This window comes from Diadema antillarum, unplaced genomic scaffold (assembly GCF_040938485.1).
Source record: "Diadema antillarum isolate AM-2024a unplaced genomic scaffold, OU_Dant_1.0 seq00000098_RagTag, whole genome shotgun sequence".
In the NCBI taxonomy this organism is placed as follows: Eukaryota; Metazoa; Echinodermata; class Echinoidea; order Diadematoida; family Diadematidae; genus Diadema; species Diadema antillarum.
Genome location: NW_027271187.1, coordinates 1756223 through 1777500, shown reverse-complemented (window position 1 = coordinate 1777500; position 21278 = coordinate 1756223). Strand labels below are relative to the sequence as shown.

At 35.9% G+C, this 21278-nt stretch overlaps 1 protein-coding gene across 1 annotated transcript; it reads left to right on the top strand.

Moving 5' to 3' along the window:
• Nucleotides 1–12111: 12111 nt before the first annotated feature.
• LOC139726787 (V-type proton ATPase subunit e 2-like) lies at nucleotides 12112–17198 on the top strand. Its single transcript, XM_071637777.1, has 4 exons — nucleotides 12112–12302; nucleotides 13231–13278; nucleotides 15179–15269; nucleotides 16793–17198. Exons 1-4 carry the CDS (start codon nucleotides 12205–12207, stop codon nucleotides 16802–16804), a joined length of 249 nt encoding a protein of 82 aa, XP_071493878.1. The 5' UTR covers nucleotides 12112–12204; the 3' UTR covers nucleotides 16805–17198.
• Nucleotides 17199–21278: the final 4080 nt, after the last annotated feature.

Below are 21278 nucleotides of genomic sequence, written 5' to 3'. Positions count from 1 at the left end.
TAGATTCAGAGGATATATGAGGCTGCCCTGACTTCCACATATTGCTAAAGAGACGGGTAAGGCGCCACCGACTCTCTCCCAAGTGTAGACTCCTTCGGACGATCTGTCATTCAGGCCTACCCACATCGTTGGGAAATTCGTCATTCCGTAGTGCGAAGTGAGGACGTCCTCTCGAACGCTAGTAGGTTCACTTGGCGTTTCCATGGCTACCAGATACCCTCCCAGTTCAACGCATTCATCCCGCGCCACCTCCCAGTGCTGGCGAACCGGGCGGTGGAGATAGCAGGAGTTTGGAGACGACGCATCTCCAGGACAGACACCAACTGGATTACACACGGGACAATAATAATAATAATAATAGCAATTAACAATAACAATAATGATAATACGCACCCTGCAAACGATGACATTTATATATACAAAACTAATGTAAATTAATATATCAGCATTTTATTGAATTATTTCCAGCCATTTCAACTGTCATGTAAGTGCCAGTCATCCATGGCATCCAGGCTTGGTTATGAAGAGGGACATCGTGATTGCTGTAATATGTATAAAAGTATATGAAGAATAGAATTCTTATTAAAGTGCAATATCAGACACACACCATTTCCTTATGTTTCAAAGTAAGGCCATTGTTTAAAAAAAATGAAATCTTTCAAATGACACTGAACTCGTTACATAACAGGAAATATTTTTTGAAGATATTTTAAAGTTATCACATACATTTCGTTGTTTCTTTACTTTTAAGCGCATTGAATAATAAAATGATAGGCTATTAGTAAGCTTTTTCCCCACTTAAAGTCTTCATATATATATATATATATATATATATATATACAGATACATACATATATAAATAACAGCAATAATTCGTTTCTGCTCGGAGTCCTAAGAAAGTATAGATTCACAACAGTAGGTCAATATAAACTCCGTTAGAGACGTAAATTCGACGAATTTTCGCCCATAGGGCTTTGTCAAGTCAATACATTTGACACTTTATTTTGAAGCAGATACGTATATATTATATCTATATACGTTGGCCTATATTTATATATACATATACAAATACATAATACATATAGATGTGTGTGTGTGTGTGTGTGTGTATGCAAATTATCACAGCATATGAAACACATGCACATACATAATTATACGCACACTTATAAAATCTGCAACAAATTCTACCAACCTTCCTAATTACAGGAAGTAAGTTCAGTTGTACACCCTTCAACCTGCCCTACCGCCATTGCAATAAATTGATGTAAACTTATCCAATACCTCACATTGCTTTCCGAGAAGCAAAGCTGGGCACGTGCAGGTGAAGTCCTGAAAAGTTTCCGAGCAGTTTCCTCCATTCAAACAGGGATTCGGCTCACAAGCTGTTCGTGTGTGTAATGGATAGTAATCCCGAACGTCTTTTCTATCTTTCGTCGGGCACACCTGTCTTTTCACAGACAGTTTCAATAAGCCAGTTCACAATCAGCCAGTTTACAATCAGCTCATTATGTGCACATCAGTACAATGATTAAATAATAATCTTTCTATTTTTCTCAGTTGGTTATTAGGAAATTCACTCGTTTTCATAGCGGTGCAATGCATATAAGCTTGCTCGAGGTATCAATGATGGAATTCATGCTCAAACGAAGAATGAACTTGAGTATGGACCAGGTGACCAGAATGGTCTGTCAATAGCTCATGGCACTTCGGCAAAAATCCGTTACATTTTTTTTTTTTTAGTATTTATGATTAACTTAAACATACATGTGGTAAGATATAATTTATATCATCTTAATCTAGTTTGTCTGCATATGTATCCGAAAGTTATCACTGTAAAAGATTCATTCTTTGTACTCACTTTGTGTGCTATGTGTTGTGTTTTGTTATACATTGTTCAAGTTTTCATCTTGATTACACAGTTTGTCTACAAGTAACTGAAAGCTATCACTGTAAAGGATTAATTCTATGTATTCCCTCTGTGTTTTGTTGTACATTATTTAAAAATTTGTTGAATAAAGCCATAAACATCCTTTTCATTGTTTTGTATGGAATGCAACAACGTTTTTCTTTAGACCATTTCATAATTAGCGCATGTGCACATTTCGGAAATTTGACCTTCTCCCCTCCCCCTCCCCCCCCCCCCCCCTCTCTCTCTCTCATTGGTTAGGAACTTCACTAGTTTCAAAGGGACCTACTATTGAGCGCATGTAAGGTATGGAATTCATGTTAAAACAAAGAACTAATTTGCAGAGACCGCGTTTTGGTTGGAGATTTTTCTGATGAACTGTTATAAACTATACAAAATCCTTGCATCTGATTGGCTAAGAGCAAATTTGTCCGACCTATTTGTCAGAAAAAAAAAAGCTTCATGAAATACCCCCAGGTGCCCAAAGAAGTGCAAGTCTTTCAATCAACAATCGGGAAAGCACTCTTTCCTATGCATTGTACACTCTAAAAAATGAAAAATGGTAAATCCCCAATTTAAATGTTGTTGCTCAAATTAATAGTCAAAATGTTAGATTTAACGCTCAAAATGTTGGACTTACATTTTCATTTTTTTCTTAGCTGAAAATAAAGAACTTGTAATTCCAATATTCTAGGTGTTAAGAAAATGACATAACAAAAGGTAAGGGGGAGTAATAACATTTAAAATGTTGATTTACCATTTCATTATTAGATTTTTAGAGTGTACGCAGTAAAAAAAAAAAAAACTGTTTCTATTACCTACCGCCAAATTCTAGGCTTTAATGAACACTTTTTTGGTGTCAGGTGGATGTACTAGCTAACACTAAATTATGGATTACTAATACATGAACAATAATTACATAGCTCAGTGAATCTAAACCAACATGCCTATTGAAGGAAATTACCCTTCTTCTGCTCATGCATATATTCGATCTGTAAAAGGGTGCTGTTCGTTATTCCGAAGGTTCGTTATTCCGAAGGTTCGTTAATCCGAAAATGAAAAAGGGTTCTTTAATCCGAACATATTTTATGTGGCGTTATTCCGAAGGTTCGTCATTCCGAAGGTTCCTTAATCCGAAATTGAAAATAGGGTTCGCTATTCCGAAGGCTCGTTTATCCGAAAATGAAATAGGCTTCGTATTCCGAAGGTTCGTTAATCCGAAAATGAAATATGGTACGTTATTCCGAAGGTTCGTTGATCCGAAATGAGGAACCTTATTTCATTTTCGGATTGATGGACCTTCGGAATAACAAACCTTATCACATTTTCGGATTAACAAACCTTCGGAATAACGAATCGTCAGAATAACGAAGCTTCCGAATAACGAATCTTCGGAATAACAAACCTTCGGAATAACGAATCGTCAGAATAACGAAGCTTCCGAATAACGAATCTTCGGAATAACAAACCTTCGGAATAACGAATCTTCGGAATAACGAAGCTTCCGAATAACGAATCTTCGGAATAACGAACTGTAACCCTATAAAATGGCTTTTTAATAGTACTGCCAAACAGCAGGCTTGCTGTCAGGTGGATGTGTTATAGCAAGCATCATTATTAGGGATAACATGAATAATCACAACGTCGAGGATACTTATCTCAGTGAAATTAAAAACCGCTATTCATGATTATACAAACACCCTTTTTCTGCTCATGAGCAAAGCGGAACTGTGAACTGGTCTATGTTGATTCGACATGTGTGAGGGTACTTTTCACAAATGCACTGTTGGATATTTAAACTCGGACCATTGTGTCTTCTCAGACTGGTTGTCTGTTGCTTGCTTCTTCGTCCATGGTGCAATGCAGGATTATTAACGCATGCATTTCGTCTGCTACTTCTCTTTCCCTCGCTTTTGAATTTGGAGCAAAATCATTAAACTCATAGTTGGAGAAAAAAAAAGCGAGATGCTTGTGTGTATATCTATAGTTTTACAAACACCATCTTTCCAAGGTGGAGGGTGTATGAATAGTCTTGTATATATGACTGCAACTTCAATCAGTGAAATTAATGAACGTTTGACATTGCAAAATTGTGTTATATTTCCAGTTGTTTGTTTGTTTTTTCTTTCATTTTTAACAATTAAGTTATGAAAAGGAAGTCAACAAACTCACCTCTTTAAAATGCGATGATGCATAAATCAGCATTTCGACAGGAAGTCGTTTAAAAACTTTCATCTCGAAAATTGCAGTTTACCCCTGGAATCTGGGTAATTAGTGAGAGAGAGAGAGAGAGAGAGAGTAACTAACATTGCACTACACTCCTTCACTTATATAAGGAAGAGGGTAAATGAGAAAGATTGTTTTGAGACAATACATTAATGTGCAATCAAGAAAATTGCTTTCAGTATTAAAGTGCAATGGAACTCCAAAATTGGCAACCAGCCCCAAGGGATCAGGTTGACGCGCATCTTTTTTTTTTTCTTTTTTTTTTTACAATGAGGAGGGTGCCCCCAGTAAATGTGAGGGGTCAAATCTTTTGGGATTGGTGGGGCAATTGACCAGCAGCTAGCTCTCAACCAAAACTAAAGGATAACATGATTATGATTAAGAAACCTTTTTTTATTTCTGTACATCAAAGGTGGAAACGTGTGTATCTCATGCTTACAAATATATGACATGCATTGTAGAGGTTTACGAAGAAGATTATGTCTAAAAACAACAATAACAACTGCATCAACATCAAAAGGAAAGCCCAAAGCATGGTCAATAAGGTCTTTCTAGAAAAATGTCCAGTATAACAGAATCTTATTTCATCAGCACGATCTATTTTGGGCAAGTGTCCTCTATCAATATATAATATCAATCCATCATGCGCATCGCACACAAATTAAAGGCGGGTGTTCATGCATCGCCATAAACGCTTGATTAAGTTGAAAGTATACAGAGTGCCTCGTGGCCTTCATCTATTAAAGGGATGTTATAGCATTGGTGGAGATGAAAATTGGGCTTTTAATTTTTTGTGAGATACTACTTGAAACCACTTGTGAAAATAAAGATCATACCATTCTAAGAGGAATTCAAAGTTTATGAGATAAAAATCAGTTTTGGAATGGCTGAGACATCCCAAGAAACAAAGTAAAACAAAGCGATCCTAATAAAAGATGGGTCTCACCTTTTATCAGGATTGCCCTGTTTTGGATATCTCAGCCATTTCAAAACCAATTTTCATCACATAAACGTTGAATCCCTCTTGGAATTACATGCTCTTTCATATTTTATAAGAGGCTTCTCATTATTAAAAAAAAAATGTCAGAAACCAGAAGTTACGCCTCAACCAAAAGTATACGATCAATTTAATACAGAATTGTATATGTAGAAATTAACGATCCCTTTTATACAGAATTGTACATGTAGAAATTACACCGCACTAAATCATAGACTCAGTTTGTCATCAACTCTCCCTGCATTCCATACACAAATCGCACATGGTATCACACGACAATATGCGTCTCTCGGGTACACTGCATAATATCATACAAATAAAAAAAACTTGGGGAAAGAACCAAAATGTTTGTACGGTATGATATAACAGGCTAAGATACACCGCGCCAAACGAAATTTGAATGGGTTTAAATACGTTGTCATATAGTGAATGGTAATGACATTTCTACACTAAAAAACAAAGAAACACATTTTATATGAGAGTATGGTAGAATAGGCTAAGCAACTCCTTCAATTTGTTTTGTTTTATTGTTTTATTTATTTTCCGTATAAAAACAACGACAAAAACAATAATCGTACAGTCAATAGAATGATATTAAAATACGGCTGGATTGCCCTACTCAGCTGTGCTTACACGACACAGCTGTTCTACCGAGGGGTCCAGGAACAAAGTAAATTATAAATACAATAGAAAACATCAAATGCGAAAAACAAAAAACAAACATTACTTTAAGTTTTAAACAGTATCTATGAAAAAAAAAGTGAACAAAAATTAAGTAACACCCCACCCACCCATCCTATTTTATAAACTTGATATTTATCTTGATATGAACATTCTACAAAAAATACATATAACAAATGCAGTTTATTCTATACCACATTTAAATCAAAAATATTTCGGAATAACATCATTAATCATTTTATTAAAACTGGTTACATTTAAACAGCACTTGGGCTCTGGAGGTAATTCATTATAACTGGAAGCTCCTCTGTACGAAAACATTCTTCGACAATATTCGGTCTTGGGTTTTGGCAGTGAAAGGGTACCATTTGAGCGGAGAGAGTAATTTCGGGACATAAAGTTAAATAATTCTTTAAGATATGGGGCACTGTAGTTATGGAGACATTTGAAAACCATGGAATTTAAATGCTTTTTGCGCCTTACGATTAAAGAATCCCAGTTTAAAATTTGATGAATTTCATGATTTGATACATGCTTATATGGATTTATCCCAAGAATTATCCTACCCGCCCTATTTTGTAACTTTTGTAATTGCGAAGTATATTTCAGCGAGGCTGAGTCATAAATCAAATCGGCATAGTCAAACAGAGAAAGTATAAGAGAATTATATAATAATTTTAAGCATGTTTCATTAAGAATATGACGAAGTCGACCAAAATATTTTACAAGTTGTACAAATTTCTGAACGTCTGACTTGAAATACATGTATGGTTGGTCTACATCATACATGTGAGAGTTTTACAGTTTCTATATATATTCATTTCTTTGAGCACCTTATATCATCTTTCGTAAATGTCGAACGATGCATTGCTGTAACGGCATTTTAAGAATGAAAATAATTCAATAATATTGTGGATTTATCTATGTCCCTCAGATCTTTATCACTTCACTTGAAATTTGTCACATGCGGCCAACATAGCTTTCAGATGTGCCACCTTCATCACTTGTTGATGCATGTTGATCCATTAGAAAACATTGCCATCAGTAACAAATAACAACTTTAACGTATGGATTTTCTTCAATTTGTCTCCCTCTACAAATGAAATTCGTAAGATCGCAACAGCTGATCCATATAACTTAACAAACATGTCGGGAAAAGGGGAACCACGGGACTCGTGGTTCCCTTTTCCCGACATGTTTGTTAATAGATCAGCAATTGAAGAAAATTCATACCTCAACCTTTACCCCTCTGCTTAGTAACCTCTTGCTTTCATTTAGTAACAACTTTGTTGAAAGAAAAACCATGAATACATATTGTGGCTTTTAACCAACTCACTCAGTTTTAGAGTGTTTGACTTGATGTTCAGTGCATGCAGCTCCGCAATCATGCAGATTCGCAATTACACGTACATGCTTCTTCGTCTATGTCGAAGAATATGATGTTATGGTAACATTTTTTTTTCATAAAATCATCTATGAACATTGTAGATAAAACGGCCTCCTTAGGATTTAAGTTTGTATGTGACTAGAAATTCAGCAAACGTCACTCTAATAAGATGAACACGTGCTTAAGATATTTTTAGGGTCAATGTTGGATGACATGCTGCCACGGTTACATAATTTTTGTAAAATGAAATGGTAAATGAATCGAACTACTTTTGATAAATTCAGCTTTGGAGGATTAGATTTTAATTTTTTTAAAAATTGAATGGATCGAAGGTTTCTCTCCCTGTTGAAATTTCATGTGAATGCTTGAGGCTCGAACCTCGGTGACTAAGTTTGCCTTTTCCTCCCCTGGCAACCAGCGGTATGTACCGAGAATCACCACGGTTTTTGATAACATATAATATGAGTTTCTATTTGTATTTTATGTTGAAATGTTGAATAAACGAAAATTAATAATAACAAATGTATAATAATAACAATGCTCCTTATGTGTGAATCTGTAAGATCATTCATAATGCTTCATTACATATTTTTCGTATTATAGTTACTCAGGTTACATTTATTACACTGGCATTTCGACAAAGATAATTCATCTAATGATCAACATTTTCCCTCCATCATTGTGTTATGGTGCTAGCTAGTCCATAAATTCACACCAGTGGATATCAGTTTTCACTGCAATTAGAATTTTGTGGACGTGAAGATGATCATTACCTTCTATACTCACGGTTCTTAGAGTGTACGCTGTTTGGCGGGGGCATTAAGCACATTCAGATCCGATGATAATAGTTCAGTCTGTTTGTATTACTATAATCATGGAGAAAAAAAAATTATGCCTGTTGACTTTTTGAGAATCATTTCATAATGCAAATTTTAAACTTTCACTCGCAGCCAATATGACATACTGAAGCAGTGTATAGATGCCTAATGTGTAACGCTGAGAGTATGGAAGACAGAAATTTGTAATAAACATTCTGTGGAGTAAATAAACCATCGTCAGTGGTAAACACACACACACACACACACACATACACACAAATGACAAAATTTCCTAATTTTTGTTTACACGTATAAACGACATTTTTACAATTGCAAAATCAACCAGGCTTTCTACTGTACTAAAGCACTAAACACTTATATTGTATATATACGGTTTTCGATTATCAAAACAAGAATTATAATATACTATATAAAAAAAAAATTACAGTTCGTTATTCCGAAGGTTCGTTATTCCGGAAGTTCTCTAGTCCGAAAGTTCGTTTTTCCGAAGGTTCGTTAATCCGAAAATGTGATAAGGTTTGTTATTTCGGAGGTCCATTAATCCGAAAATGTAATAAGGTTCGTTATTCTGAAGGTTCGTTAATCCGAAAATGAAACATTAAAGCTCGTTATTTGGAAGGTTCGTTACGGACCCTTTTGCATTTTCGGATCAACGAACCTTCGGAATAACGAACCCTATTTCATTTTCGGATTAACGAACCTTCGGAATAACGAACCTTCGGAATAACGCCACAAAATTGTTCGGATAAACGAACCCTTTTTAATTTTCGAATTATAGAGCCACTAGGTATAGGGAATTTGTGTATTTCGGATTAACGAACCTTCGGAATAACGAACAGCACCCCCCCCCCCCCAAAAAAAAAAGGCTGTAGAAAGTCTGCTAAAGAGCCAACAATTTCTGAATTTAAATATATATGAAAAAATAAGGAATGGACAATATCCTTACCTGCCGCTTCGTAAATTCTGGTTCTGAGTTATAGGTGCTCAAGAAAACTCGGCGTCAATTAAATCAGTATAGTGTATCGCATGCTTCAAGCGATCTCAAGGAGAAGTCATGGATTTGTGCTTTTCCAACCTCCCATGCACTGTAAAGCCGCATTACCACTATTTTTTTAAAAGGGATGGTATAGATTTGGTTTAGATGGAGATTCAGCTTTAAACATTTCGTGGGACAATTACAAAACCACCTATGAAATATGAAAAAGCATATACAATTCTAAGAGGAATTCAAAGTTTGATGAAAATCGGTTTTGAAATGGCTGCTGAGATATCAAAAAACAAAAACAAAACAAAACAAAGGAAACAGTGCAATCAATAATGCAAGGTGGGTCCCACCTTTTATCAGAATTGCTATGTTTTCGATATCTCAGCTATTTCAAAACCAATTTTAATCAAATAAACTTGGAATTCCTCGCAGAATTGCATGCTCTTTCATATTTCATAATTTATATAAGAGGTTTCTCATTATCTCACAAAAAAGTTGGAAGCCTGAAGCCGGTCATCTCAACCTAAACTATATATCATCCCTTTAAGCAAATTCTTTGCTGTCAACTAGTCACTGAAATATTACTCCGCCCCGATGACGAGGAGAGTTGCTAGGAAAATGACATACAGAGAATGATATAAGTTCTTTATTTTTTTTCATTCAAGATATCACGTATATACAGGCGTTGAATAGGATCACCTGAATGCAGCTTATGGGCTACGTTCTATATACGCTTCTTTCTTTTCTTTCACATTTCTATTTCCGTAAATTGTGTTAACTTTGTTTATAATTTAAACAAAAAGTTTATGATTATGATTATGCATATACATACATACATTTACAATATTTACATATACGTTCACAACAGTGGCAATTAAGGAGACTTCATGGAAGACGTTGTTTTGACAAATTCTCGCCCATACCATATAGGCTTCGACAAGTCAATGGAAAATTTCAAGTGATCACGGCAAAATGATTAAACGTACATATAGGATTTGTTTTAAAAAATGCCTTTAAGAGTTTGCTTAAAGGAACTGAGAGAACCTGAATGCAACCGAACAGAACCTAACTCATTTCAGAAAGAAGGGCTGGTAGAAATAATTGTCTTAAGGGCTAAAACTGTACGAACGAGGGAAAAATGATACTCACTGTTCTTGTAGTGTAAGTATGGATATTATATCACTGTTTTAAACAAACATTGGAAATAGGAAGATCGCCAATATTCAACTTATACATAAAAATTTCAACATGATACAAATACAAATCAGAAATTTGAGCAATTTACTCGAAGCAAATAATCGTTTCATTAGTATTACTATGATCCAAAAAATGTGCACGATTTATAATCCGCAAGGCCCTTTTCTGAATCAATTTTAGTCTTATCAAGTCTTATTAATGCCCTCACTGATGTGTAGCCCCATATATTTTGTACCCACGTGTACATATACATGTATATAGTAATAAGATAAGGGGATAGCCATTGCCTTTCATCTCCATCATTGGCCTGTTCACAAAATTTCTATATAGGTATCTGATTACACAAATAATACCAATCATTTACTATATCATATGCAGTGAGTGCAACAATTACCCACATACAGTGACATTTGGAATAGAACTGGACACGCGGGGCTACAGCCCAGCCCACCCCCTCCCCACCTTTCCACAGCCCCTGCTTCGATGCATGTAGGCCTACATGTACTTCTCCAACTGTATGGAATTTTGCTACACATGTATTTTAGAAAGATAAAACCGCCCTTCTATCAGTTTTTAATTCGCTCCATTCGCATCAACACAAGGCTTTGCCTCTCAACCAAGCTTATTGAGTGCTAAAAATACAAAATCTTAAAATGACTGCGCGCTCACCTGTTTATTTCATAATCTCATTGTGAGGGATATTCAGCAGACCAGTTTGAATTCCAATGTAAAAGGCCCTACAATTTTGACTCACACTCTATAAAATCCTACTTAGCGGGCCTGAAAGAATGAATGAAGGAAGGATTATGCCTCCCTTCACTTCTTGGCCCACTGATGGTAGACAGAAGTGTGAGCAGGGAGGTGGAGGACGTACCGGACCTCCTTGGGGAAGATTAACCCTTTCCTTGTTGTTCTTTATTGGATTTTACTATTTGGCGGTTGTCACTGCTGTTTCGTAGACTTTTTAGCGTTGTTCTTGTCTATTGGATTTATTTGGTGTTTACCATTAATATTATATATATGTATGTATATGTATATATATATATATATATATATATATGTATTTATCTATTCATAATAGATACATATGAAGAGTTTTCTCGTAAAACGAGCTAAATATACAAAGCTGCTAGCGGAAGAAAATAATAAGAAAACTTATTCTATATACATATATGAAGAGTTTTATCGTAAAACGAGCTAACTCAATTCTTGTTAAGTTGATATGTTTGTGATTAAAGCTACTAAAAACGAAGAAAATAATAAGAAAATATGAGATATTTTTCATCTACTTCTTTAACTTCTTCTTTAGCTTCTATAGAATGTTCCTAATTGTTATGTTACAAGTGAAGCATTACCGGATTTTATTTTGCTTTATCTGACGATGGACATATACTAGTACATGTACTTTAAAATGTTTAAAGATGGTGCTCAGCTAATTTTGCAATAAAACTCTCCATATAAATATTCTCTGATAATACTTGTAATTTATAACGCCTTCTTTTCTTTCGACGCGAAGTTCGGAAGTTCTTATCACTCAGAATTTAGTACATGTACGAGTATTTACGCCGAGAACGGCGATTCAGTAGCCTTGTCACATGCTGAAGAAGCAATAAAATATATTTAATCCCCCGTTTTTCAGGTTTCATGCACAAAATTGTGAATTTTATTTTTAAAAATAAGGTAATATATATAAAAAAAGTAAAATTAGTACAGATATACTGTAAAATGATATGAAATTCATGTAAAGGGAAAAAGAATAATAAATGTATTACTTACAAAAGACTAAGCCAGTACATGCATCACATGACGTGAAATATACTGCAACTGTTACTAGTAGTCCGATCAGTACGTAGTACTTATGCAGTGTGTATTACGCGTATGGAACCAGTCGTGTCCACTCGTACAGTGAAGTCGACTGTCTTGAGCTGTGAGGCCCACATATTGCAGGTGTAGAAGAGCAGCAGGATTTCCATCAAATCCCTGAAAATGGCGGCAGCGTGGATTACAGTGATTGTATTGACTGGCTTTTGGGGCATTGTCGGTATAATCATACCATTCTTTATACCGAAAGGTCCAAACAGAGGGTAGGTATTAAAACAGACGAGTTGGTGATCCAGCAATCGCAGCATTGTCATTGACAGTGTGTAGTGTAGTGATCAAATGGGGGAGTGCACTGCACAAATCTGCTGAACATGCTGAATTGAATAGTTAGTGAAAATACAGTGTAGTAGACTAGGTTGTCTAATGACTCCCTGGACTGATTACCTTGTGTTTGTGGAATGCTCTTCAGTTTGATGCTTGAATATGTTGGAAGCCCAGATGTTGTCTACAGAATCAAATTATTTAAATTTAATGTTGAAATCATTGTCATCATGGTCATGGACCGTGGTGACAAATGGATGAACTGCATTACCAGGGCTCCGCATTCAGCAGTAGCTGCAAGGTACAGTGTATGAGAATGCCATTTTCTTCAACGGTTACACCAATGGCAATGTTTTACAGAGCACGCACGGTGAGTATGAAAATGGGCCAGTGCCCCCCAGAGTTCCAATGCACCCCACAAAAATTGAAAGAAGAACGCATCCTATGCACATTATTAAATGAGGAAATTTACTAAATGTAAATGCTTGTTAGCCAGATTTAAAGGTTGGGGTTTAACTACAGTAAAACGAATTTTCGCGTGCATTTTAATTTCGCTAATTTCGCGGGCGCCAAGATTCGCGAAATTAAAATGCACGCGAAAGTTCTTGTCTACATTATATGCACTGAATGCCAGTGGCAGTTCGCGAAAATTTCATGCCGCAAATAAGGCCGTCGGCTCCAATTCGCGAAAAATTCATGCCGCGAATATATCATGTTTTACAGTAAGTCAGTGGTTTTATTTCTGACTCTTGACTCGTGAGTGGGGATACCTACATATGAAATTCTTTTAGAAGTCTACACACCTATATATGACATGCAGTTGACGAGGAATTATTTTTCATATCAAATTTGCTTATTTTATTTTCCCAGAATCATCCAGACTATGTTGGTGATGACCGCCGTCTGCTGTTACTTATTGTAAGTATAGAAACGGATAGAACGGACAATCGCAGACAATGCCTGCCACATACTACTGTGGCATTGGGTGTATGCGATATCCACTACTAATCGCACTATCTCACGATGCACATCAAACACTAAACAAAACTGCACTAAACTTACATGGATAGTACAACTACATTGTACTCTCAGACATACATGTATGTACTTGGCAGACCCATGACCTACATGTTAAACATGTTGGCATGAATTACATGGTTTTTATTTAGTCTGTGGTCTAAAACAAAAACAAAAACAAAGCCAAGCCCAAAATGAGTGTACCTTTTTGACATGCCCATAATAGTAATACATATCAGTATGTATTCATTGATGGATGTCTGTCTACATACAATGTATACGCAACTTTTGATGCACGTTGACACAGACCAAATTATTAGCATACTAGTAATATATGGAATGAATTTAATCTACCTTTGTGATTTTGGGCCAATGTTCCTGATGTGGGCATTTTGTGATTAAATATTAAACTGAGTAATAGCAGTTAGCTGCCTATGGGGCAATATTTCTTGCTTGAGACCAATGTGACACACAAATCAAAAGAGTTTTCAACATTTCTAACAACTGCCGGAAGTAAATGTCAAAATAAGCAAATTGTAAGTCAATGACATGATTGTTGTTTATCTCACTGCCTCAATAGACTTGCAGGAGATGAGAAAAAGAGGAATGGGCCTGCATTTGTATGTAAAACATTGTCATTGTAGGTTTCCGCACGACAGCAGCATTTTTGTAAGAATGATAATCAACACACCGTGTGCTATATACACTGTACCTATAATTTTATGGTGGTGATAAAGGAATGGTTCAGTTTCGGTTAAAATTGGGCTTCCAGTTTCCAATGTTTTTTTATGATTTTTTGACATAATGAGAAACCTTTTATGAAATGTGAATGAACATTAATATAATTTTAAAAGAAATTCAGAGTTTATGTGATGAAAATTGGTTTTGAAATGGCTGAGATATCCAAAACAAAGCAGTCCTGACTCCTAATAAAAAGCCGGACCAACCGTCTATTAGGAGCGCTTTGTTTTACTTTGTTTTTGGATATCTCGGCCATTTCAAAATTGATTTTCATCAAACAAACTTTGAATTCCTCTTGTAATTGTATGCTCTCTAACATGTCATTGAGTGGTTTGTGATTAAGTATCTCACAAAAAGTTAAAAGCTGAATCCTCACTTCAACCAACACTATACCATCCCTTTAAAGGACAAGTTCACCTTCATAAACAAGGATTGAGAGAATGCAACAATATTAGTAGAACACATCAGTGAAAGTTTGAGGAAAATTTGACAATCGATGCAAAAGTTATGAATTTTTAAAATTTTTGTGTTGGAACCGCTGGATGAGGAGACTACTACAGCTTGTGAGTCATTTGCGTACAATAGTATAAAGAAAATGTATAAGAAAATTCAACATAATTTCACTTTTTTCGCATAATAAAAGAGCACTTCACTTGCCTCTTTCTAAAGGCAGGGGGAATAATATTACCCATAACATTTGTCGGTAACGAGTCAGGGGAATTTGTACTTTTTTCAAAAGATGGAATTTTGTGAAATTCTCTTTATATTTTCCTTATATTGTTGTACGCATGTGACATCCTACACTGCAGTAGTCTTCTCATCCAGCGGTTACTGCACAAAAACTTCAAAAATTCATAACTTTTGAACGGATTGTCTGATTTTCCTCAAACTTTCAATGATGTGTTCTACTAATATTGCTACTTTCTCTCAAACCTTATGTTTATTAAGGTGAACTTGTCCTTTAAGATTGTACATGTATGTTTAATGTGTGAAATGTTGTCATTCAACAATTTGATACGTGTAAAACCATGTTGATTTCTTTCTTCTTCTTCTTTAACAGGTGGTTATGCACATTCCTCATGCAATTGAACCCCTTAATTGGACCTGAATTAGAAACAAAGGTGATCAAAGCCATCAAATGGGAGTGGGAGGTAGGTTCACAGCCTTGTTTTTGTTTTTGTTTTACCTCATTACAGTGTTTATAACATAATATTATTTGTTCACTCTGCAAGGAATAGAACCAAAACAAAAGACATCAATTATCAGCCACAGATTTTTGTTGTTCGTATTGTATGACACAGGTGTGCAATGCACAGTTCTTTTTTTCAGTTTCGTATCTGCCATTATGGATTTTAATCAAATATGGATGGAAATGGTGAATAACGCTCACTTTAATCCCTGATTGTTGAATTCTTCAGATTGATATATGATTTTATGACTGGGTGTAGTCTGGCACCATTCCTTCGCCATAGGAAATGATACAGAGAAACCAGACCTACAATGTTGTACATGCATTCAAATACAGAGGGTATTAAAATGCTCTGACTTGAAAATACAGCCTATTTACATCTTTAAGAAAAGAAAATGCATTATAATTTCTAACGCATGTATCTTCAGATCACTGTTTTTCAGTATTTGCTGAATTTGAAGCAGGTGCTTTGTATGCATGTGTTTGTATTCTTTGATGTTAAGCACAATCTGTCAACCCCACTTAACTGGTTCATCCACAGATATTAGAAATACTGGTTGAACCTTTGTAATTTAATTCATTCTGGAGTGAGATTGATTTTGTATACATATGTCACTGTAGTCAATATAATCAGTCCTGGTTGTGTGGAAGTATGACAAGTTAGATGAATGAAATCTGGAGTGTGTCTAGATATGAGTGTTTGAGTTTGTACAGTCAAATCTAGCAGGAAGTTGTACACTACAGAGTAGTGTAACTTCCTGTGGTAGGTAGAGGACTTAGTTTGCAGATACAGTATCGCTTCCTGCACAGTGATTCATTGGGCCCAAATGTTTTTGTGAGCATTCAGTTACTCTTTAGTGTTGTGTTGTTTTTTTTTAGGGTTGTTTTATTTATGTACCTTCATTGCCAGTCATATGTGAAAGGAAGCCATCGCTAGTGAATTGACATGATGCGAAGTAATTTGCAAATAAATATTTGTGTGTTTGTTAGTAATATAAAGGTGTAAAGAGGCATTTCAAGTGTGGTTGGTCTACCAAAATTTACCATCACACGAAAGTCTTTGTGATGTCTTTTATGAGTTTGAGCCTTTTTGATTGAATGCTACCAGAAGAATATGACAATACACTTTTGTATTTGTATTCTATTGACAATTCATTGCAGTAGCAGAAATACCTTGATCATCACAAAATTCAGTCATGTCATTTTCATAATGTATTCTATTTTTTTAATGATAATGATCAGTAGCTGTAATGATATTATTAAAGCTACTTTTTATGCCTATTCTCATCATCATTATAAATTTGAAGGCAGCTTATCTCTTTTGAGGGGTATTATCATCCAATTGTAAAGTTTTGGAAGAAAAAACTTTTTTTTTTTGTTCTAATACTGTGGCTTTAGATGATGCCCAAGGAAATGAGTGTTTGTGATGATATCCTCAGGTATTATCGTTGATGATGGGTCAACCTATCCCTCTCTTTCCTGCAGGGACAACCATGAGGACATAAGAAGTAGGAGTAGAAATGCCCCCGCATCAACGAGCCAGCTGGCAGCAACTGTCCACACACACACACACACAGACCTCCCTTGGATATTTACCACAACTCAGATGGAGTCACATTTTCAGCAAGCCTCTTGTGTCATCTTCAAACCCCACCCCCACCCCATTTAAACGGCGGATCCTTGGAGTCATTTCTCCCCTATGTTTTACTTTCCATTCCTTGCCGTCGTCATATGAAGATTTGCCGTTTAATCCAGGACAAGCCAGCTGATTATCTGTGGACGTGTTTGAGGAGTTCTAGGAAAGAGAGAGAGAAAAAAAAAACCACCCAAAACCCACTACAATCTTGTATATAAATTATTGCCCATGTGGTTCTCCATAGTGTTAAATGTTCTAAGCTGTGAATAGGAATGTGTCACACTAAATTTTATTCCCCCCCCCCAACCCTTTCCATGAAAAGGAAATGATTACCTGGTTTCTTCTGCTGTCGTATCCACTTTTGTATGTTCAGCTGCTGCAACCATCACACTAATGGACTCTTCCTCTTATCGATATATCCTGGTAGAGATATATCTGCTTAGTGTATATTTACAACATTATTATTAATTAGTGATACTTTCCCCCCTCCTAATTTCTGAAACACCCTTTTGTTTGTTTATTCATCATTTTACTGCTCCTCAATTTCTGTTTGTCGTACCTTTATTCCACAAGTTATGGCAAATGAACATTTTATTGACTGGAATTTCTGGTATATTTCATGTTTGTGTCATTTTTCTTAACATTCTCTAAATGTCTGGTGCAATTATGTGAGTAACGTGATGAATTGGAATTGAGTTTATGGCATTATTTGCTTAATGTGTTGTTCTCATATATTACAAGGCTTCATTGTTTCACTCAGGAGAAGTACATTAGAAGCTGTTATAGGAATTTTGTGAGTGTTTATAGGCCTTCTGACATGCCCCAGATTGAGTACAGCACTCTAAAATGAGAATAGGAGGGAACATGTCATTGGTTTACTTTTTAACAAGTTACTCTTCTGTGCTTCTCATCTTTCGCAGAATGCATGACAAATTTAGATGTAAACTCGCCTAATCTCATTGATATATCATCCCACACCATTGACGGTGTAAACCAGATGGCATACAGCGGTTGCTAGAAAAATACTATTGAGTTTGATTGATATGGTTGTGGGAGTAGTGTGATGATGCGTACATTTTCTCTTTGCTTTCCTTAATACCCTCCCTTCTGTTTTACTTTGACCTCGGTACTTTGCTGTTAGTCGTGGTACGTGTAGCAGTCGTTGTGAAGTTTTGAAAGATTCTATTTGGCCAGAGTTTATTACATGTTTTAGTAATATATATGTATATCTCATATACTGTCTTGTCCTTCCATCATCGTATGGCAGGGAATTGCCCAAAAATGGTGACAATATTCAGTACTGATGTTGAATGTTGAATAAGTTCTGTGATTTTTTTTTTCCACGGGACCACCTTATGTTTTTGCCAAGACTGTGTCATTCTGTAAGTTATTCATAGTGGTTCATCACATCATAGGAAATCATACCAATGATCGACTTTGATGAATCTTACTACTTTGAATTGGTCTTACCACATGCTGACCATCAAACATGAGAGAGACGTATCTGGTTGTGAAATAGAGGACACAGCCAGATTGTTTACAATAAGAGAAACACACCTGTTGAAAAAAAATACATCTAGAATTTTGATTTCCCAACCACCTGGTGTCCACTCAGTCCATTCAAGTGGTGCAAGGGCAGCCTGGCATCGGCCTTTTGACAAAGCCTCAAGGCCAACGATTTTATTCTACAGAGCATGAACAGACTTGTTAATACGGAGACCAGCTTGCCATGAGGAGGGCAATGATGGTGAGGTTTAACATGTGAACTGGTGCCGTCAGACAGACTTTATGCTTAGCTTAAGCTTCATGACTTGGGCGTTTGTCTCATGAGTGGTTATATGGTCTCGTTCAAGTACATGCCACAGTGTGGAAGAAAAACATCTCGGACACGAGGCCTTGTCAAGAGGCTAGTCGTCCATGTGTTGCCCCATCTCTTTTCTGTGCATGGACGCTTCTATGTTTGTCATTTTAAGTAGAAATCCCTTCAACTGATAGTGTGCATTTTTGTGACATCTTTCATATTTTTGAGACACATCCCAAAGATTTAATATTTGGTGTGTTAACACGATGTAGATTTAGAATGATCCTATGGTAGACATTACATGAAATTACAAAATCCAGTAATAGATATTTGTGTGATATATTCCTCTATCAAATGTCTAAAATCAGTTGTGAGTTATCATGTTATAGTTAATTATGTACATGAATGTTTTGTATATGGTAAATAAAAGTTATATACATGTATTATCAAAAACTACAAGTTTTTGTGCTTTACTACAGTAGCCCCTTGATAGTAATTGGATGTATGTACTTACAAATCTTGTTGATTTTTGCTGTTGTTCCAATCATCCTCATATTTACAAGTATACCCGCATGTGCTTGGCATAACAACCTGTGTGTGGTTCTGGTGAAATACTTGTTCGGAATATTGAGTATGACTTTATATCAATTTGATGGTGAACAATACTGAGGAAAGCAGAACTAAAGCAAGTATTACCCCCCCCCCCCCCCCCCCCCCTCCAAGAGAGAGAAAATTGGTTATAGAGTAAATCTGCTCTGAAAGATAGTAACTGCAATGTGGTAATTTGGGACAATGTATCGTGAGTGTGATGATGTTATTTACTATTGAAATTTTACATACACTGTAGTTGATAATCTACAAAATTTCATGTTTACTCAGAACAATACATGCGCCCCTTCTATATTTCCATTGATAACAAGCATGGATGCTGTGTATGCAAGACATGTACTCCTATAAAAGCAGCCAAATTGGTTTGAATGTTAGATGGAGATGCTGATGATGATGATGAGAGTAATGCATGTACTTTGAATGAAAATAACGATAAAATATATTAATTATCATCCATCGTCAGCATCCATTCTATTACAATCACTATTCCATACAAATACAAATTATCATTTCCATAGCAAGGCTTACGACATTACGTTGTGGCACTTTGTACACATTTTTCTTTCACTATCCAAACTTCACCATGCAGTTTCACTTTCACAACATCACAAGCTATCTGAAGAAACTGCAGCAAGAAATATTACCATAACATGGCTTATGACATTATGCTGTGGCACTTCATACACATTTCTCTTTTACTATCCAAACTTTACCATGCTGTTTCACTTTCACAACATCACAACCACCTGAAGATATTGCAGCGAGAAAAAAAGAAATGATAGCAATATGTGTATTATTAATACATTGTTTTATTCACATAAATACAGCACATTCTCTTTCTCACAGCACATTAAGGGTTGGTGAATGTACGGATTCAAGAAACTAGGAATTACAAGTAGGCTCAGTAACAGTTTCTTAAAAGATTAAAAGGCATTTACAATAGCAAAGACCTAATTTGAATTTTCTCTGCGGGTAACACTGGTCGAAAACCCGAAGAAACTTTGTGACCTTTGAAACATCCACTTTTGTTTTGGTAATTACATGTAGTGTGTATACCCTGCCCCTTGTGGTGGGGCATGCACAGTCATCACAATCCCAATACTGTATGTAGCATTTTAACCAGTTTCATAACCCTCACGTTTGACTGTGCCCAAAGTGGGTGAGTTGTATAGCGTTATACAAGGAAACCCCATCAAAACAAGGTTGCCAGGACAGCCGATTTCACCTTGTTACAATCTGGAATCTGGAATCCCTCCCCCCTTCCCCCTCCCCCCCATTAAGGGGTGAGCAAGCATTTACATTGACAAGAAAACAAATAGCAACAAAGGAACATGGTTTCAAAAAACCTACACCTCAAAAGGTCTTTCTCTTTGTCGTTATGGGAATTTTTCTGCTAATGTGAATGCCCCTGTTGATGAGATGAAATTCTCAACCCGTCAATGTATACATTGGCATTTAGTATCAAACATCACATTTTAGCCACACTGGTTACGAGGCCAGTGGTAGGACATTGTGAAATTGACTACCAAGTATGAGGAATTGTGGCAATGCCACGTGAAGAGTGTAGAAAATTCATGAATACTGATAATACAGAAAACAAAGAGGAGTAGCTTGTTGTGCAAATGTCTCTTAAAAGCATGTACACCTCATGACACATAAAGAAAAAAATATACAGAATATTCCATTACAAGTTCATGTATTTACAATTTGCACAACTGTACTATAGTATATTACATCATCACCGTACAGTGGTTTTGCACAAATATAGGAACATAGTACTCTCAGATGAGAATTACAGAAGAGTTCAAATTGATTCTCTCCAACTTGTGACCTGCACAATTCCTTGAATACAGCAAAAATGCTTCTTGACTTACACTTCTCAACATAACCACAAAAACTGTCCTGTTGAATTTCATCAACTCACA